We start from the raw sequence: 21,222 nt of genomic DNA on the forward strand, positions 1-21,222 counted from the left end.
AGTGGACAGTTGACCAATTTCATGCACATGTGCTTGAGTTTTTTATTCCTTCCCGTGCTTTGTCTCCTTTGGTTCAGAAGCATTATTTTCGAGTACAGCATTTGAATGAAACATTGTCGGAATACATCCAGGACATTAAGTTCAATGCTCGGATCTTCATGCTAAACTATTCTGAGTCTCAAATGGTTGCTAGCATTATTGAGGGTCTTGCACCAAATTACCGGTCGCATCTTGCTCTGCCATCACGACCCGCTACGTTCGCTCAGTTGGAAGCTATTACTGTTTCTGCTGAAGGCATTAGGTATGCCGACGAGTTACGAGTCGCGTTAGCTCCTCCTCCTGTGAGCATGTCTTTTCAGGTCACTAGTACCGTTTCTACTTCTTCCAAGCCACGTAATTCACGTGCATGTTATAGTTGTGGTTCTACGGATCACTTCCAGCGGAATTGTCCTAAGATTGGGCCCTTAGGCAATTCAAAACCTGTCATGGGTGGTCAACTTCAAAATTTCCAAAGGAATTGTCCTAAGATTGAGCCCTTAGGCAATTCAAATCTTAATGAGAATAGAGTTTCTCCCTCCACTAGTTCTTGCAGATATTGTGGGTCAAATAGACACTTTTCAAGACAGTGTCCTCGCAATTCTTCCGGTTCTGGGCGTTCTGGTAATAGTAATCCCAGATGACTAGCCGCCGATCCTGGTGCCAAAACTTATAGTGTACCTTCATGTTTCGTCTGTTATCGCTGTCAATTAGTTGATGATTTACCCGACCCTGTAGTCGATTATAAACTTCAGTCTGACCCTAGTGTCAATTTTCCAAAATCTTGTGGTATTTCTGCTATTCCTCCATGTAAATTACCTTACATTTGCCTAGAAGAGAACAATGAACCAGTTTGTGCTCTAGTTGATTCTGGAAGTAGCCTCACCTTGATGAGTGAAAATTTGTATAACTCTGTGAAATCTATTTGTATGTTCCCTGCTTTAAAACCTGTGTCTTTAACCTAATTCTAATTCCTTGAATTTGATTGGAAGTCTGAATCTCAAAATTACAATACGTAATTTCACATGGAAAATGCCCGTGGTAGTGGTGAAAGATTTATCTTGTCCTTTCATTCTCGGTGCAAATTTTATTGCCAAAACTGGTATGGTTTTGGATCTTCAATATAATGAATTCCAGTTTAAGTTTTCCATGAGGATCTTTAAATTGTGTAACCGTTCTCCTATCCTTCCTTATCATGTCAGTGCTGTGTCTGAGGACACAAGTGAACCAAAAGCTTTTGACTTTAATCATTTGCCTGATGACCAGGCCAACCAGCTTAGGAATCTTTGTGATAAATTTCCTGATGTGTTCACTGACAAGTTAGGTGTGACCAATGTTTTGGAATATAAAATTGAAGTAACTGACAATGTACCTGTTCGTTCTCCTCCGTACCGGTTGTCGCCTCCTAAGATGAAAGCCCTTAAGGCTATCATCGACCAAATGCTCGCTGATGGTGTAATACGTCCTTCTAAATCTGCGTACTCTTCTCCCATATTCCTAGTCCCTAAACCACAGGGTGGTTTTCGGCCTGTAATAGACTATCGAATATTGAATAAGCGAGTTGTGCTTCAATCTGTTCCACTTCCTGACTTGCGCTCTTGTTTCTCTTGGTTTGCTAATGCCAAAATTTTTACCACTTTTGATCTGAATCAGGCGTACTATCAGATACCTCTTGCTGAGGAATCCAAGCATCTCACAGCTTTTGCTACTGACTGGAACCTCTATGAATTTGAGCGCGTGCCGTTCGGACTGGCAACGGGAGCCGCTGTTTTGACTCGGCTGCTGGATAACGTGTTGTCAGACATTACATTCAAATTCGTTTATAATTATCTTGATGATTTGGTAATTTTTAGCGAAACTTTTGAAGAACACCTTGCTCATATCAATGAAGTCCTTGAAATACTCCGTAAAGCAGGACTAACCCTTAAGGGTAGAAAAGTGACTTTCGCACAGCCTCAGATGTCCTTCCTAGGCCATATCGTGTCCGAGAAAGGCGTTTCGGTTGACCAATCTCGTACTGCAGCTATCCAAAATTTTCCTACTCCTAAAGATGTCAAAGCTGTCGCTAGGTTCGGTATGGTAATTTCTTCCGTAAATTTATCCCCAATTTCGCTGAAAGAGTAGCCCCATTAAATGGCTTGAGGAGAAAAGATGCTAAATTTGAGTGGGGTGATGCCCAACTTGAAGCTTTCTATGATCTGAAATCTGCTTTATGTAATACTCCTGTGCTGGCGATGCCAGATTTTCTAAACGTTTCATTCTCCAAACCGATGCCTCATCTACAGGTATATCTGGTGCTCTCCTTCAGGAATTTGAAGATGGACGTTGTCCTATCTCTTATGCTTCCCGTAGTCTAAATCCTGCTGAACGCAACTATTCTATATATGAGTTGGAAGCCTTAGCTGTTGTTTTCTCCTTGGAGAAATTTATAATGTATCTTGAACATCTACCTTTTGATCTTGAAACAGACAATCAGGCATTGAGTTGGGTACTGGCCAAGCCAAGAAGAACTGGTCGTCTTGCGCGTTGGGCAGTACGCATCTCAGCTTTTCAATTTGAAGCTCGTCACATTCGTGGAACTCAAAATATTATTGCTGACACTCTTAGTAGGATGTTCTACCCTGGCAGTTCTGATCCTCAATTAGAATCCGCTCATCCCTCTCCTGAACAAATTTCGGCCTTTGTAAATGTGGTTTTGGCCAATTCCCCTGTCCTTTCCAAAGATATTTCTAAACATCAGGAAGACGATCCTGAATTGAAGGGTATTATTGACAGGATTAAATCTGGTGAACACGTCAAACCGTATGTCCTAAAAAATGGTGTTCTGTGTTGTCCTGCTCGTGGGCGCAGAGACCCCAAAATTGTTGTACCTTCTAATTTAGTCCCTGCTCTTTTCAAATATTTCCATGAATCCCCTGTTGGCGGACACCTTGGTGTATTTAAAACCAGAGAGAGAATTCGTAAGCATTTTATTTGGAAATCTATGGATGGTGAAATTCGCACAATGGTCAAAGCTTGCAAAACCTGTAACATCAGTAAACCCGCTCCTAATACCCGCCTTGGTCTGTTGTCATCTGAGCAAGCTTCTCGCCCAATGGAGAGACTATTTATCGACTACATTGGACCATTTCCGTGTTCACGGACCGGCCATCGTTTCATACTTGTGTGTGCTGATGCGTTCTCGCGTTTTACATGGCTGTTTCCTACTCGCATGGCTAATGCTAGTACTACTATTTCTTGCTTAAAACAGATCTTTGCTTCATTTGGACCTTGTCAATTTTTGGTGAGTGATAATGCTAGAGCTTTTATATCTGTGCAATTCCGTAATTTCTGTTTTGACCTATCTATCTCTCATGTGACTACCACACCTTATTATCCCAGGCCTAATTATGCTGAAAGAGTTAATCGGAACCTAAGATCTGCTCTTATTGCATACCATTCTTCTGACCACTCAAGGTGGGATTCTTCACTTAATTGGCTATCATTTGCTTTCAATACTGCTGTTCATGAAAGTCACAAGCAAACTCCTGCTTCATTAATGCTAGCGTTCACCCCTAATTCTCCACTTTCTAATCTGTGGTCCATTAACGATCTCCTGCCTGATGTCGCTAATCCAGAAACGATCCGTGCTGCTTGGCATTGTGCGCGTAAAAATTTGAAGGTTTATTACGCTAAAGTTCAACGTAACTATAATCACGGGCGAAGACCGCACAATCTGTCTGTGGGTGACCAGGTCTATGTAAAGACTCATCCCATTAGTAGTGCTGCGGACCATGTAATTAGCAAGTTATCCCCCAGATTTCGAGGTCCCTGCACAATTTTGAAATTTTTAACCCTGTGTCATTGTTAGTCAGTGATCCTGAAAGAAAGAGGATCAGCCGTGTGCATTTATCTCAGATAAAAATTCCCTAGTTATGAGATAATACTTTAGAAACTATTTTGTTTTGGGGTAGTGATAAGGAATTGGTTGTAAGCAAATTTTTAATTAATTAGTGCGCGCAATTTTTCGGGTTTTATAGTTGATTATTTAGTTAAGTCTCTTTAGTTGTAATGGAAAGGTCATTTATTATCATATTAGATATAATTTAGTATGTATTGTGGGGTAGAATTAAGATCTTCGTAACTAGGGATTGTTGTCAAATTGTGAAATCAGGGTAAACTCCGGTAGAGTTTTTGAGTTTCTTTAAACTATTTCCGAAATTTCATCTTAAGGTGTCCATAGTGCTTGCCTGAATGGGGGGGCTAAGATAGTCCCAAACCTGTGGGGGAACCTCCCAAAGGAAGGTCGAGGAGACACCGGTTAGGTGCCTCCAAGCTCTTGTCCACCAGGGTGGCTTTAGCTTTATATTCCCTGTCTGCTGCGGATAAATTTCTGTTGCAGTGGCCGGAGGGGGATACTATCCCCATTTCTGCTGTCGTGCCTAGTGAACAGGTACGTTATGTCTTGGGCCCTTCCGTTCTGCACTGCATTCCAGTGACCTGATGTACAGATGACAATTACTGTTCCTGCCTGACAACTTGACGTCCCTAGTGCAAGAGGGAACCGTCTGCATGGTGGTGACCATCATCCCATGTCTTGATTCTGAATAGTTACCAGACATACACTGACGTGGCCATTAGTGGCACGTGATATCACCTATACTTGGACATGTCAATTTACAGCGCTGTAACCAGATATGCCAATGACGCCAGTCGTGCTAGGCTGTGCGCAGTCACCCAGTTTGAACTGTAATGTGGAGGCTGAAGACAGCGGCCGCGTCGTCAGTCACATCAACAGCAAGAACTCGTGGTGCTATGGTGTAAATAAAATGAAAAACCAAGAACTCAATCCAAAAGATGTCTCTTATTTTGTGTTAAATTTTTTTTCAGGGAACGTTTCAGTTTTTTTAAAGAAAATAATTTCAGTGTGGTGTTTTATGAACATAAGAACAGAAAAAAGAAATTTTTTTAAAATCTCTTTAGTGTATATTTTATGTGATTTCTGTTTCAAAGAACATTGTTATATGTCCTTTGTCTTCAGTGACATTTTTCCTTTGTTTTTCAGCGTTTTATTTTTAAGGTGTTTTGTTATTTTCTAAACTATGCAGAAACTGGACTGCTAAAATTGTGAATAAAATTTTTATTTTTGGAGCTGTGCTCCAAATTAAAGGGGGGGAGTATGTTGTGATTATTGGGATTTGATTATTTGGACTCGGAAGACGGCGATGAATTGTGTATGTAAAGTATTTATTCAATTGTTTGTTTTGGTTTCTCCTCAGTATATGAATTTTGGAATTGTTTGATTTGTTTGAAGTTGATATGATTTTAAAATTATTTGATTGTCATGGTAATTCTGGTGCATCCTGTACCACACGCGCCACATCGGCGTGGGAGCATTCCGGTTTCGTAAAGTTGCATCAATTTCGTAATTTCTAGAGGCTTCCTAAATGTTCTTTTTCAGCACTATTTTTTCTGCACTCCTATTGGAGAAAATAAAAGGAAATGTGATTGGTAGGTGAATGAAAACATCGTACGCTCATTGGCCGTGGTAAGATTTCATAATTTCCGGGGAGAAGCGTTGTCGCTGGAGCCTTGCTCTGCGAGGGCGTCTTTTCTGTTTGACCAGTGAAGGGAACGGTCACCTTCCAAGGTACGGGTCTTCTTGCCCCCGCCATCCGGTAAGCACTGATTATTTTTTTTAACTTTTCAGGTATTCAGTTTCAGATGTAGTGTTTCATTTAATTTCTCTTGCCGGAGCGTACCCGTGTTTCCTTCTGCTTCCAAATGTTATAATTATGACTTAGCCGTTTCGGTAAGTCACCTCACTTTGTCAAGAGATAGTTCCCGTTTGTTGTTTTGTAAATTAAATGTTATACGCCTTTCGAAGTAATCTTTATAAGTAATATTTTCCTCGGGACTATCTCATTCATTCCGCTTCATCGTGGATTATTCATCTTTAGGTCGGGTACCCTTTCTCAGAAGTGTTTTTGAGGGGGCTACCCACTGAAGATGCTCTGCTCCATGATTATACGTAAATATTTTTCTCCTTAGATGTATCTCTTCACTTTAGTATAACGTTACCTTCCTTATTTATTTCAAACTGTTTTGGGTTTTTAAAGGTAACGCCACGACAGTGGAACGTCATGTGTGATGTTCCGGTGTAAAAGAAATTTCATAACTAAATGCTACCCTCATGTAAACTGTAAATTGTAATGGTTGTTGAAATAATGCCGTCAAAATTTTAATGGTATATTGGCTATTGCTTTATATATGAAATTGAATCTAAATTGTTAAGTAAAGTTTAGGATTACATTGACTTCGCTTCTTCAGTATTACCAATACCTTCCACCGCCTGGATATGGTTCCCAGCTGCTTCCCGGTTATCCTTTCTTAATAGTCATGTTGGTTAAACTGTTTGTTTATTTTCTGTGATTAATGTGCTTGCAAATTTAGTTTCGTACATGTTGACATGCCTAGTGTAGAGTACTTTTGGTGAATGCATTACGGTAGCAAACATTTTCTCTTCATTAAACCTATTAATTGTAACCTTACCCTTTGGAGAGGTTACAGGCCGTGGCCGTATTTAGGTACCATCCCGGCATTTGCCTGGAGGAGAAGTGGGAAAACACGGAAAACCACTTCCAGGATGGCTGAGGTGGGAATCGAACCCACCTCTACTCAGTTGACCTCACGAGGCTGAGTGGACCCCGTTCCAGCCCTCGTACCACTTTTCAAATTTCGTAGCAGAGCCGGGAATCGAACCCGGGTCTCCGTGGATGGCAGCTAATCACACTAACCACTACACCACAGAGGCGGACTGGACTACATTTACGAAATAAAAAAACATACGCATCGACCCAGGATCGACCCCTCGACCTCCTACATGCTAACCCAAAACTCTATGACTGCACCAACTGCGCAGCACGACTAATTTGTGCTGACAGAGGTAGTTACCCTACATGTTGTTGCAGTGTTGCCAGATTGCCACTCTTCAACATCCTTTTTCTGCCAGATATACTCGCAGGTTCCGCCTCTGTGGTGTAGTCGTCAGTGTGATTAGCTGCCACCCCCAGAGGCCCGGGTTCGATTCCCGGCTCTGCCACGAAATTTGAAAAGTGGCACGAGGGCTAGAACGGGGCCAACTCAGCCTCGGGAGGTCAACTGAGTAGAGGGGGGGGGTTCGATTCCCTCCTCAGCCATCCCGGAGGTCGTTTTCCGTGGTTTCCCACTTCTCCAGGCAAATGCCGGGATGGTACCTAACTTAAGGCCACGGCCGCTTCCTTCCCTCTTCCTTGTCTATCCCAACTTTCCACCCCCACCCCACAAGGCCCCTGTTCAGTATAGCAGGTGAGGCCGCCTGGGCGAGGTACTGGTCATCCTCCCCAGTTGTATCCCCAGACCCAGAGTCTGAAGCTCCAGGACACTGTCCTTGAGGCGGTAGAGGTGGGATCCCTCGCTGAGTCCGAGGGAAAAACCGACCCTGGAGGGAAAATAGATTACGAACGAACGAATATACTCGCAGGACGAACTTTTGTGAGAGACTTTTTTTTATTGCTGGCATGTGAGGAGTCGCGCTGCCACGCCCGAGTGGGGGAATTTCGGTTCATCCTGTATATATAATCCTTTATTTAGGAATCTGACCCTCAACGGATTTGCCATAAGACACAGTATTGTACGATTTTTATGTTTTGGATGATGAGATGATTGACTTACAAATACAGTACTCATAAAAGAAAAAATATATTGTTCCGCCCTTTACAAACAACTTTACATTATTGATACTTGATTTATTTCATCAGAATATGTTTCAGTTCTCTTGAACCATCATCAGCTGGTTGACAGTTAAATTGACGAAAGACATTCTAAAAATTACTAGGAAAATGACACATAAATGGATGATGTGTTATAAAAATTTTAAAAGTACATTATAAGCAGCGTGATGATTTAAAAACCACTTGTTAGTGTCTAATTATTAAAAATACATTTCAATATTACAAAATTTACGACCAGGTGCTTCCTGCCGCCAGTTTTATGTGGAGGATTATAATTATTTTCTATTGCATGTTTCTGTGGTGATACAGTCTGATGTGTTGCAAATGCAAACTTGTGTCCTCATCCCGAGGTAGTGCAGCTCTTTTAAGGCTCACCCCAATGGAGGTGAGCTGCATGAACCATTTCAATCACATACCAGCCTCCCGCCATTCTTAAATTTCTGGCAGTAACAGGAATCGAACCCGGGCCTCCGAGGACGACAGCTAAGAATGCTGACCGTTATGCTACGATATGTGCACGAGAGCCGGGCTGAGTAGCTCGGACGGTAGAGCCCTGGCCTTCTGAGCCCAACTTGGCAGGTCTCCTCTCGGTAGATTTACTGGCACGTAAAAGAACTCCTGCGGGGCAACATCCCGACACCTCGGCGTCTCCGAAAACCGTAAAAAAGTCACTGGGACGTAAAAACTAATAACATTATTCATTGTACATGGAGATTGATGAAGATGAACACAAACACTCAGCCCTTCAGGTAGGGGAATTAACTAGTGTACCGTACCCAGGGGTAAATACCCTCTAGGACGATGCCTCCATTCCTGTATGGACATCCGACTAACTCAGGGTTGGGCAGAGTGTGGGTTGGTTGTCGATTGGGTCAGGATAAAAGTCGAAGTTCTACACTAAAATAGCAAACAATGACAGGAAATGGAGGTATAACACGAATGAGAAACAATCATAGGGGGTAAAATGGATTTATTAATAAATATCCCCGATCATATCACATGAAAATAAGTCAATCAAAAAAATAATTTGTAAAAAAATGAACTCAAAGTATTAGAAATAAGTCGAAATTAGAACGTTAATTGAATAATCATACAAATTTGACATTAAAAAAAACAAGTTCAACAAAGAACATTTATATAAATCAAGACTAAGTTTCTTCTTATAGACCAATGTTTATATTGTATGGCAACAAGTGTACGCAAACACTGACATGTGGTATTTCCGTATGGAGTTTCACACTATCGCATCCCAACGATACGGTTTCAAAGTTAAGTTAATCCCGAGAATCGTCAAACTATTTCCGTAAAAATAAAAGTTACATTATAAAGAAAAGTTACGACGCAAAGAAAAATAATTAAGACGCAATGGACGCTATGTAAGTTATGCAAAATACTAGGGGCAAATCCTACACTATATTTACAACAATTCAAATAATCAAACTAGACATATATACATACATCGGATATCGAGTAAAGTCTTAAATGCTACACTGATTCTAATGTGAATCCCGGTTCACTGCAAAAGATCTAGACAGAACTAGAAAAACCAACAATACTTCAGCACTCGGGCTGTTCCCTTTAAAAACAACGAGACAAGGTATACAATCACAAATAATAATGTAAAACATCATCCTGTAAGGGAAAAACATATAAATAACCCTTGATATCACGAAGAAAGCAATGGGCAACATTGCCTCCTTCTGCTGCGTTTGAGCGCTCAACAGCGCGGTCATCCGTCATGTACTTCCGGGTAGATTACGAGCTGAAAAGAAATGTTGAACTCCACTATGCTAAAGATTGGATTTTGTCTCCCGAGGCCGCCACAAGGAAATACTGTCTCCTTCACACTTACAGATAAATACAGGCCAGGAATCAGCTTGCCATGAAATAACGCCTTTCATCGGCTACACGGAAACTCACGTATATTCATTCCTTCTTAGCATGCTTGGGCCATTTAACAACATCAGACTCAATAGTCTGGAATTAACACTGTCCATTCTGATCACAATATACACTCAGAAGACACTAGGCAGGCACACACATCTGCACAATACTCTATATCTTGTCAGGCATACAATCAGCCTGCACCAATACATTATAATTCAGCATGCAATTTTTATCTCATTATTTCTCATGAATCCCACTGGCCTTTCCAGATAATGAGACGCAGTTCATGTCCTTGGCAGACCATCAGGCAAACAGAATCCAACTTAACTTCAAAGATCTTATTTTAACAACGACGTTCTGCAGCTCCTTCTGGCAGCTTCTGTAAAACCATGCATAATGCAAAATAGCTATACCTGTCTCTCTGAATAACCCGAAATAAAATGAACTAATACGTGTCTAACGTTGTATAAAAATGAACCTGTCCATCTAGCCCTTCTAGCATATATTTAAGGAAAACTTGGAATATCCTACGCTAAATAACATACACAAATAAACAACAACTGATCCTATCAATCCCTCATTTTCCCAAACATCTAATCATAAAGCAAAATGAAAATAAAATAAACATGCATTATTCTCGTATCCGAATCTATCATAATCACAAAATTAAACAAACACATGCCGTCAGGCTTACTTTACATGAAAATTAAAAATTCTATCTACACTGCCCTAGTACCTTAACATAACTTACATATCATGCCATAAATAACGCATGCGCCTTACTGTAATTTACATGACGACTCTCGAGATACCACGATAGCAGCTTACATCCCCACTGATTTAGGGATCTACACCATGTTAATCACAGCATTAATATGTGGGAATGCACTTCCTTCCTCTGCAGGCGTATCCATCATCTTGCTGGAAAATAATTCACTGGAACACAGAAGACTATAGCTGATAATATCTTCGCTGCTTAATGCTGCGAGCCGAAATACCCTTTCTCTTTACAAGATCAGCTAAACACACTGATTCACATATATATTACACACTTCACTTAAAGGGTGAAAATACAGTTTGAAAAGCAGCACACGGTTCGTTACGGAAGTTCCACGCGAAGACGCGCCCGTCGCGAAGTAGTGAAACAATAGCACGTTTCCACTACACTTGTTACTCAGCAGTCACTAAGCACCGTCTTTATCAATTGAAAGTAAACTCTGCCAAAATTATACTATTCCATTTACTCAAGTACAGTAAAATATTGCAACTGCACAATTTAAAGTATCATTGAGAGCCAGTTACTATTACTGGAATAACACCACGTTAATCACGATCACCAATCAAAGTTTGTGCTTCCGCACTATCCAAGCATTTAACACAGAGATACAGAGTTGGTGCTTCCGCACTATCCAAGTTTTTAACACAGAGTGACGCTCTCCAGAGCTTGGGTTACTGAGGAGGCTTCGGTGACGCCATTAATGCTGGGGTTCCCGGGTGTCTGAACCAACCACCAATCAGAGAGTTCGTCGTATATAATGACACAATACTTATTGTGATATATTTACAAAACCCAGCTCAAACACTAGCAAATCTCTTCCACCAATTTTTATATTACATTTCCAAATATATCTGACTTCTGAAACTGTGGAAAACCGGTTACCTACAGAAACTGACTTTATCAACTGAGCACGTTGGTCATCCTGGAATTAAGATTTGGCGCGATGTGGCCTACAGGTTTGCAAAATCCTTAAGTTCCCATTGGCTGAAATATCTTGCTTGGTCAGCATCTAATACACGTGTCGATCCTTGCCAGCGCTTGGGTACGCTATCCTTTCTCACGGTCATACGGAAATATGAAGCAATATCCAGCGATTCACTGTCTTGCTCAACATCCGGTATCAACTATCTTGGGATACAGTGCTTTAACATGTTAGACTGTAACTTTTATGAATAAATTTTACATATTGGGTCAAATAATATTCCAATTATTATTACGGGCCGGCAGGATACGGCTCACTAGATGCAGTTAGAATCCCCGGCTTGGCCGAGAATCGAGCCCGGGGCCTTCTGAACTGAAGGCCAATATGCTAACCGTTCAGCCAAGGAGCCGGTTTAGTGTTGCACCCGCCTATCGAGCGGTCAGTGCCAAGTTCTTCCGGTAACTCAATTTCTTCTCAGGGTATTCCATCTATCGCTCATAAAATCTGTGATTTTATATGGTTAGTATTTTTTACGTGGTTTCGCAAGAGACTCGGTCTGTTGAGATGCACATCATGGGAATACCTATACGCTGAAGTAAGGACCTGTGGCCGATAACCTCAAAAAGAATCTCTTTCTTTTTGTTAAACTCATCAATTACTTATATCTACAAAACTTATTAGCTAACTTACAAACTAGCCGTTACCCAAAAGGAATTCAAAACACAGGCAGTTTCTAAAAGAAAAATATAAGAAAATTTATTGAATAAATCATGTTCAATGTAAGTTAATGTGAATTCTGGGTAGTATTATCTTAATAATATTTAAGCATAAAGGATTAGAGTCAGCGCTGGCTCAAATAAAAGTAAAATAATTAAGCTTTAAATTATTTACATTCTTTCTCATTTAATGTTCAAATTCATATTAGTTATTTACTTCTATAATGGTAGCCATGTTCCGAAATGTATTTGATTTCCTCTAATTATATTCAAAAGATCACTGAGCAATCACGGTCTCCATATAAATACTCGTTGTGAATACTGTCACGCTAATTATATAAATTATTCTCACCACATTTAAGTCATCTCACTGTGATAAAAATGGATGGTTTGCTAAATTGAAACGTAATAAAAATTAAATGGGATAAAGTCAGATTGCGAATGTAAATCTGATCATATCTTTACGTATGTATTTCCCAAACAAACTCTTGCGTGAGTGTGAAATCGTAAAACTGCTCTCCAAATTTTCCATTCATAAATCTGAACTCTGATTATTTGGTCACTTATCTTGAATACGCATAAATAACAACTTACGGGCTAAGACAATACCTCCCTAGATCCTACGACATATGGCTCCTAACTAACCATTATCCTATTCTTTATATTTAAAACACTTCAATTTAACTCATATCTGCGTGAAAAGAAATGAACATCTATCTAACTGTTCAAGTAGTTTCCGATCCACACACTCCTCGACCAACGGCTCAATGTGCTTTAGCTATCATCTATAACTCGATATCTCTCGTGTGTAGGAGCTACTCAACTCGTATAGACAGTACAGAATGAAATTAATACGTATTATATTGAAACGTCACCGCACCAAAGAATATCACATGTATACTTAGTCATGAGCCTAGTAAACCGTATGTTAAAGAACTCTCTTATACTCGGTACATGCCATTTACTAATGTCAGATAAAAACTGTCACGATTCACAATTCTACCATAATACATGTCAATCTTACCTTAAAATGATCATCTGCGCGATGTTCACACTTTGACATATTCTTTCCATATGGCACAGAAACTCACCACATGTAAATCTAACACAACGTTTCCTCGGCGAATAGCAATTCTTTCTCTTACCGCAGAATATAAACAAACATCTGTATTTCAAGTATTCCTCAATATGCTCCAAGAAATAACCACATTTCAACACCATTCCAATATACATTATCATACCACCGGCATACATATTGCCGTACGCATATAGCCGAATACACCCAAAACTATATGCCAAACATTTTAGAATTGCCTTGTAATAAACGCATTTTAATAACCTTTTATCTTAAAAACCGCAGTTTGAGTTCAATGCCCTCTTTCTATGAAGAAAGGAATACGTAACTTAACTATATTCATCTGTGTCGCGCAGGTAAATTCGTGACGTAGTCTTTGTACAGGTAAACGAGATTAATCGAAATTTCACTAGCTATATAGACTCATTGCTATTAGGTCTTCACAAGTAACACTTCTTTCATTTACTCATGCTAGTTTCTACTGTATGTATGCAAGTGCGGTAGCCTGTCTATGATATAATAGAATTCTAATTCTACACTGCCATCTTATCTTATACCCTTAAATATCTCACACTTCACTTTATGTTTCACACACGTTCTTAATTCATAAATATCACCAATTATTCAGCACATGCCGGAGTTAGATTGAGGGTGTAGATTGTAAGAAACTACTCTACTAAAAAAATGTATGGACTTAGCTCGTCAGATGCTACGTTTGGTCTGGTTGTCGCTCCATTCCTTGGTTGTGGTTAGACCCTCTGTTAGGATCTGGATCTCTGGTTGGATAACGTCTTCCTGGTCATCAGCTAGTCACATGGCTCGCCGATCCAATCCTCATCGGCCGGTCCTCTGGCTCGCCGATGCTCATCCTCATCATCCTGTCCTCTGGCTGGCCGGTCCAATCATCATCAGCTGGTCCTCTGGCTCGCCGGTGCATATCCCCAGTTCAGTCCATCATGTAGATTTAGCAAACAGTCATCATTCCAAATCTGCAGACAGCGTAGAAAATTCCTTTTGCGGAGCAATCAGCCATGATATATTCCCTAGTTCTACTGCTATTCTAAACGACGAAGTTTTCTTCGGTTGGAATAAGTTCTCCGTATATAGATATTAAGTTTATAACCACAGGGGTAACTTTCTTTTCATACGAAATTGTCGGTTCTGCAATATGGTGAGTCCTTATTCTTCAATCGCAGAGTGGTTGCTCACCGGACCCAAGTCAGACGTATCTCACCACAAATTATTTATTTCTATGATATCTCGTCTCTTTATAACATACGTAGGTGAATTATTTTATCGGATGTTATCGCCGATTGTAAACAGTTAATATCTTCCTCAGGAGTTTAGGATATTCTTCAGATGTAAAGCTTCGCTTGTATTTGCGTCTTACTTCTGCAGTTGAAATTTTTAGAGTATATTTTTAAACAATCATTCCGCTGCTATATTTTTTTCAAAACAATTCAAAATGAGCCTCTACTGTCCTGCAGTGTCTTCCAAATCAGTCCGTAACGTGACGTGCATGGTCTCCTATATGCTGTATTAATAAGAAGTTCATTGCCTTAATAGATCGCATGGGCCATACCTTCCTACGCCGCCATTTTGTAAATGGTCTACGAGATGCGAACGGGCACAGTGTTATTTTCATTATTTATAATAATAATAATAATAATAATAATAATAATAATAATAATAGTCCGCCTCTGTGGTGTAGTGATTAGCGTGATTAGCTGCCACCCCCGGAGGCCCGGGTTCGATTCCCGGCTCTGCCACGAAATTTGAAAAGTGGTATGAGGGCTGGAACGGGGTCCACTCAGCCTCGGGAGGTCAACTGAGTAGAGGTGGGTTCGATTCCCCCCTCAGCCATCCTGGAAGTGGTTTTCTGTTGTTTCCCACTTCTCCTCCAGGCGAATGCCGGGATGGTACCAACATAAGGCCACGGCCGCTTCCTTCCCTCTTCCTTGCCTATCCCTTCCAATCTTCCCCATCCCTCCACAAGGCCCCTGTTCAGCATAGCAGGTGAGGCCGCCTGGGCGAGGTACTGGTCATTCTCCCCAGTTGTATCCCCGACCAAGAGTCTGAAGCTCCAGGACACTGCCCTTGAGGCGGTAGAGGTGGGATCCCTCGCTGTGTCCGAGGGAAAAGCCGACCCTGGAGGGTAAACAGATGATGATGATAATAATAATAATAATAATAATAATAATAATAATAATAATAATAATAATAATAATAATAATAATAAACCCTTTATTAATCATCATTAATAAAGATACAGAGCCCGCCTCTGTGGTGTAGTGGTTAGTGTGATTAGCTGCCACTCCCGGAGGCCCGGGTTCGATTCCTTGCTCTGCCACGAAATTTGAAAAGTGGTACGAGGGATGGAACGGGATCCACTCAGCCTCGGGAGGTCAACTGAGTAGAGGAGGGTTCGATTCCCACCTCAGCCATCCTGGGAGTGGTTTACCGTGGTTTCCCATTTCTCCTCCAGGCAAATGCCGGGATGGTGCCTAACTTAAGGCCACGGCCGCTTCCTTCCCTCTTCCTTGCCTATCCTCTCCAATCTTCCCATCCCCCACCAAGGCCCTTGTTCAGCATAGCAGGCGAGGCCGCCTGGGCGAGGTACTGGTCATTCTCCCCAGTTGTATCCCCGACCCAATGTCTCACGCTCCAGACACTGCCCTTGAGGCGGTAGAGGTGGGATCCCTCGCTGAGCCTGAGGGAAAAACCAACCCTGGAGGGTAAGCAGAGTAAGAAAGAAAGAAATAAAGATACAGCACACAAATTGTGCCTGGTATAAACAAAGTTTGTCATATGTACTGTCACCTCTCATTATTACAGAAGTTCGCAATGGATAATCCCCGGTTTTTGCATGTTACATGATATCGATTGCAATGCTCACTGCACAGCTTGCAAACACAGGTTTCGTCAGGGTCATGGAAGTACTCAGTGTTGCACAGTTTATGGTGATACCCATGGACCGCCATCGAGTTAACGAAATGTCGCATGTCTTGATTAGTCTTTATCCATGTTCTATTCATCATCGCCTCCGATGAGTAAAAATCGAGCCAGATATCTTCCCTCTTCTTCACTTTGCCCTGCAGTAATTTTTCCCAAGCGTCTGTGGATGGAAACCCTCGCTTCATTCGGAGGTCCTCGATGAAGGTCTCCTTTGCAAGCTCATATGCAAGCCTTGATTTTGTGTATTTTGATATTCCCAGAGTAGCTTTCAGGAAGCGCTACTTGACTCTTTCAATCTTCAGCTCAGCCAGACCCAGTTTATCCCATATAATGTCCAGTCCATATGTGGCAATTGGCGCAATTTTCGCATCGAATAGTTTCGTAGCAGTTTCTAGTGAAAGCTTGGTAATTGTTTTAATATCATATATGGCTTTGGTGGCCGCAATTGCTCTAGACGTTATGTGAATTCTATAGGTTGTTGCTGTTGTTTGCATGGTCAGTCCTAGATACTTAAATGTATTGACAGTTTTGAGGACTGTAGATCCTAGGTATATCCTGTCACTTGTGGCCTCTCGGCCACGTTTCCGAAATGTCATTTTCACTGTGTTCTCTGTGTTAACTTTCATCTTGTTATCTTTTGCCCACCTGTCTAGATTATCTACAGTTTTTTGTACATCATGTAGGGAACTTAATCCAATGACCATATCGTCTGAGTATATTTTTAAATCCTCTATTCCTTGTTGAGTAACCTTTACCACATCGTACGTCGCAATGTTAAACAGCAAGGGCCTTAGTGGGTCTCCTTGGAGTACTCCATTGGTCTGCATCATCAGTTTCGAAGTCGCGACCTAGTCATCACTTTGTATGTAATTTGTAGTCAGTATGTTGCTTATCAGAGTCGTGAGCTTGTCTTTCCCCATTATGGCTTCCAGCTTCGCGATTATTAGTGGTCTGCTTAACGTATCGAAAGCTTTTGCATAATCAACAAATACTGCATGGAATTTGCCTCTTGGATATCTAAGGGCTTCTTTAATTTTAGTTAAGAAGTAAATAAATTTCTTTCTTTCTTGATCTGCTTAGCCTCCAGAGTTAGGTTTTCCATTGGACTCAGCGAGGGATCCTATCTTTACCGCCTCAAGGGCAGTGTCCTGGGTCGTGGGATGAAACTGGGGAGAATGACCAGTACCTCACCCAGGCGGCCTCAGCTGCTATGCTGAACAAGGGTCTTGGTGGGGGATGGGAAGATTGGAATGGATAGACAAGGAAGAGGGAAAGAAGCGGCCGTGGCCTTACGTTAGGTACCATCCCGGCATTTGCCTGGAGGAGAAGTGGGAAACCACGGAAAACCACTTCCAGGATGGCTGAGGCGGGAATCGACCCCACCTCTACTGAGTTGATCTCCCGAGGCTGAGTGGACCCTGTTCCAGCCCTCGTACCACTTTTCAAATCTCGTGGCAGAGCCGGGAATCGCACCCGGGCCTCAGGGGGTGGCAGCTAATCACACTAACCACTACACCACAGAGGCAGACAGTAAATAAATTAACATTAAAATATTGTACATTTGAAGTACAGTAACAATGAATTCTTACGTTTTGGCGAATTTTGTGCCCCCTTCCCCCCGCACCCAAATGGCGCCTTGGGTCCGGACCAGAGGGCCGTTTCTGACGAAGTATATCATCCGAAAAAACATATTCCACGTTTAACGATCAACTAAGCCCGAACTAAGCCATTGGCTGATGATTTTATCAAATTCGCGTTAGTCATCTCCAATCAGCTTCAGAGATGCCGTGTAGCGAGCTACTTTTTCTTTGCTTGTGGCTTTGCGTCGCACCGACACAGATAGGTCTTATGGCGACGATGGGATTGGAAAGGGCTAGGCGTTGAAAGGAAGCGGCCGTGGCCTTAATTAAGGTACAGCCCCAGCATTTGCCTGGTGTGAAAATATGAAACTACGGAAAACCATCTTCAGGGCTGCCGATAGTGGGACTCGAACCACTATCTCCCGGATGCAAGCTCACAGCGGCTAACTCGCCCGGTAAACTACTATCTTACTTCATTTTTAATATGTTTGTTTACAGACTAAACGGGCATTTTGAAAGTTTCAGGATCATTTTCGCTGTCAGCCGCAATCGTGATACTGTTGGCTCGGCACGGTATGAGTAGAGGAAGAAAGCAGCAGGAATGCTGGGTCAGTATTCCAGCGACTCGGTACGGCACGGTCGAAGCAGGAGACGGTCTTGCATGCTGTGGTAGTGCTAGTGTTGCGCTCGCCAGACGGGCCGCGCGTATTATGGTGACCTATTGGACTTTATTTGTGTTGCCGCGTGCACGTCTACACAAACTCAACAAACGTTTCTCATGTGAGTACAGCTTTCTTCTTCTATAGCGAGAGCTTGTATTTTCTTTTGAACTGGTTCCAGAGAGCTTCAGTGAGCTAAGTGTATGTGGAATTATTTTGGGGCAAGGTTGCTATTGTACAGATGTTATTCCTGAAGGGCGTGTGTTGTGTAATATTTACGTATAGTGAATAATTATGTAGGGTCAAATTTTACCTCCTGACATTACAAGAAGTATTATTGTAAATTGAATTATCTTCTGAATAGTGTTGTTCCTCGTGTGAAACCGGTTCCCGCCTGCATTTGTAATATATTGCATACTTGAGACTGTACAGCGTTGTGGATATGTATTTGTTGACGTCTTGAGTTGCTGGTTTTATGAGCCCAGTGCTAGAGAGTAGAAAGAAAGATTTGCCGTGTGTTGGATTGTATTTTCAGGGAGTGTTTAAGATACAGTATTATATGCAGCTGCGATAGTTTCTCCAGTTCAGATATTTTCCCGCATTAGGTTTATTTCCATCGTAGACAGGTTGACTCACCCTGTAAATTTCAATGACGCTTATACCTAGGAAGGACCATCCTCCCTTACATGTGGGTTTATTGTGGCCATGTGGAAAGGACGCTCTTATATAAGGAAATTTCTTTTAACGGTGGTTTTGTTAGTCTGTAACTGTTCTTACATGTTTTTGCAGCTGGTTTTCTTTCCCTCTTTTTATCTGATATGCAAAAACGCCAGTGTCCGCGAATAGCCTTGACTTTTTATGCCCTGTGTAACTATTCCCAAGAGTTACAAACCGGTTTAGGGTGGGAGAAATCCTTTGCCGAACAATGGTTGTACTTGAAACTCTAGTCGTCCAGTAACTTACCGGTAATTTATTTTTAAGTTGCCATTACATTTGCATTGTTTGTGGAAGCTACTATTTTAAAATTGTAAACTAAGGCCTTCCACATATTCTTATAATACATCACGTGATAGTGTATTCTGAAAAAAAAAAAAAAAAAAGATAAAAAAGGGGTGGGGGATTGGGGAACTGATAATTTGTTAGGACGCTGATTAAGTCAATAATTGGTCTTATCTTACAAATTTCATCCAAGCACCGTTAGTAGATTTGTATTAAACTATGAACATAGGGTAATTCTAAGAGGTTGTTTATTTTAACAAAGCTATGACCTACGGCATATGTTGAAGATGACCTTGTGGCGCACAGCATGAATTCGGTGAAAATTACTGAACGGAGGCGAAGTTTTATGATTTTTCCAGGTTTTCACATCTTTAGTTTTTAATAGAAGCAGAATATTTCTTTGTCAGGCATGTACATGATGTTTTCTGACAGTGGTGTCTGTAGAGCAGGGATACTACATTCTGGCTATCTCTGAAAGATCTTTAATGTCAAAATCTTAGGTAACTATATTTTACAGTTTATTATTAGCCTGTCTTGTTAAGAGGTTAGGCAAACTAAAACTACTGTCATCTAATATTAATAAAACTATGGTTTCATAAGCTGACCCAGCTGAGAATGGTTAGTCCACACCAAAGTTAATGAACAATGTCAACGAAAACATTTCTCAAGATGTTAATAAACATTGTGTCCACACCAAATAAACTTTTGTTAACAAACTTCTTTAACATTGTGTCCACACCAAAATATCTGTTTGTGAGGTTACAATGGATAGGGTCAGGAAGAAGAAAATACAGCTGCAGCTTTCATTATTTTAATGAGTGCAATTAGAGAAAAACGCAGACGCAAAGTGTGGCAAAGAAGAATATTGGAAAAGCGTTTAGAATTAAGTTTAGACCTATGTCAGAACTTTCAATTCATGATGCAGCAGGCTTTCAAAACTTTCTGAGAATGTCCCCACAAGTCTTTCAGTTCTTGTTGACAGTAATTGGGTCTGAAATTGCAAGAAATGATACAAATTTATCGGAATGTCATCTGCATTAATGTTAGGCTAAGTATAACTTGAAGATTCCTAGCGACTGGTGACTCCTACCAAAGAGTGTAAGAGATACTCCTATACTTCGCTTATGTATTTGTATGGTGTATACGAGTTGCTTGCGATTCGACAGTCGATTTCGAAAAATAAAAAATGTATTGTATTCCGCGCTATAAATTTGCGTGTTCTAATTGCGTCTTTGCGCATGTGCGAACCGAAATGTTAACGAAAACACGAAATGTTAATGAAAGTTTTCATTAACAAAAGTTAAAGAAATTTTGTTTATCAACATGCTCGAAAAGTTAATGAACACGCTGTTTTGTTTATTAACAGACAGAAATGTTCATGAACATTGTTCATTAACAATGTTTATTAACAAAGTTAACGAAAACATCTTGGTGTGGACGCACCTTAGTGGCCTGTCTCTTCAGCTTGTAGTCGCGTATTTATTTCCATCTACGCGCAGGAAAAACTAATCCCGTGACATAAACTTTCAAGTAAAAGTGCAAAGGAGCAGATTAACCGTCATACCAACCACCAACCCTTGCTCGTTGTATATAGTGCTCCTTAAATTCACCACTGGACATTCGAAGGAAAACTAATGTCACTCAACGGATGGTTGGTCTTAGTATGCATATTCCTTTACGAACTTGGAAAAAAAACGTGATCTCCGTACAGGCCATGAAGGTCCCTGGAGGGGTGGAAAGTAAAGGCTTCCACTATCCGTAACCTCGGCACTTGGTGGGATAGAGTGGTTAGCTCTACGCCCGGCCGCCTTTGCCAGCAGGAATTAACCTGATACTCATTTTGGTGTAGGCTGAGTCAACCTCA

At 41.1% G+C, this 21,222-nt stretch overlaps 1 protein-coding gene across 1 annotated transcript in view; it reads left to right on the plus strand.

The window, feature by feature from the left end:
• Positions 1 to 18,390: 18,390 nt before the first annotated feature.
• Positions 18,391 to 21,222, plus strand: part of LOC136867186 (beta-1,3-galactosyltransferase 5) — a 295,720-nt gene continuing 292,888 nt past the window's right edge. The window contains exon 1 of the mRNA XM_067144307.2: positions 18,391 to 18,480. Coding sequence (XP_067000408.2) covers positions 18,411 to 18,480 — 70 coding nt within the window. The 5' untranslated portion in view covers positions 18,391 to 18,410. The remainder of the gene's footprint in view (positions 18,481 to 21,222) is intronic.

Source organism: Anabrus simplex, chromosome 3 (genome assembly GCF_040414725.1).
Source record: "Anabrus simplex isolate iqAnaSimp1 chromosome 3, ASM4041472v1, whole genome shotgun sequence".
Taxonomy (NCBI): Eukaryota; Metazoa; Arthropoda; class Insecta; order Orthoptera; family Tettigoniidae; genus Anabrus; species Anabrus simplex.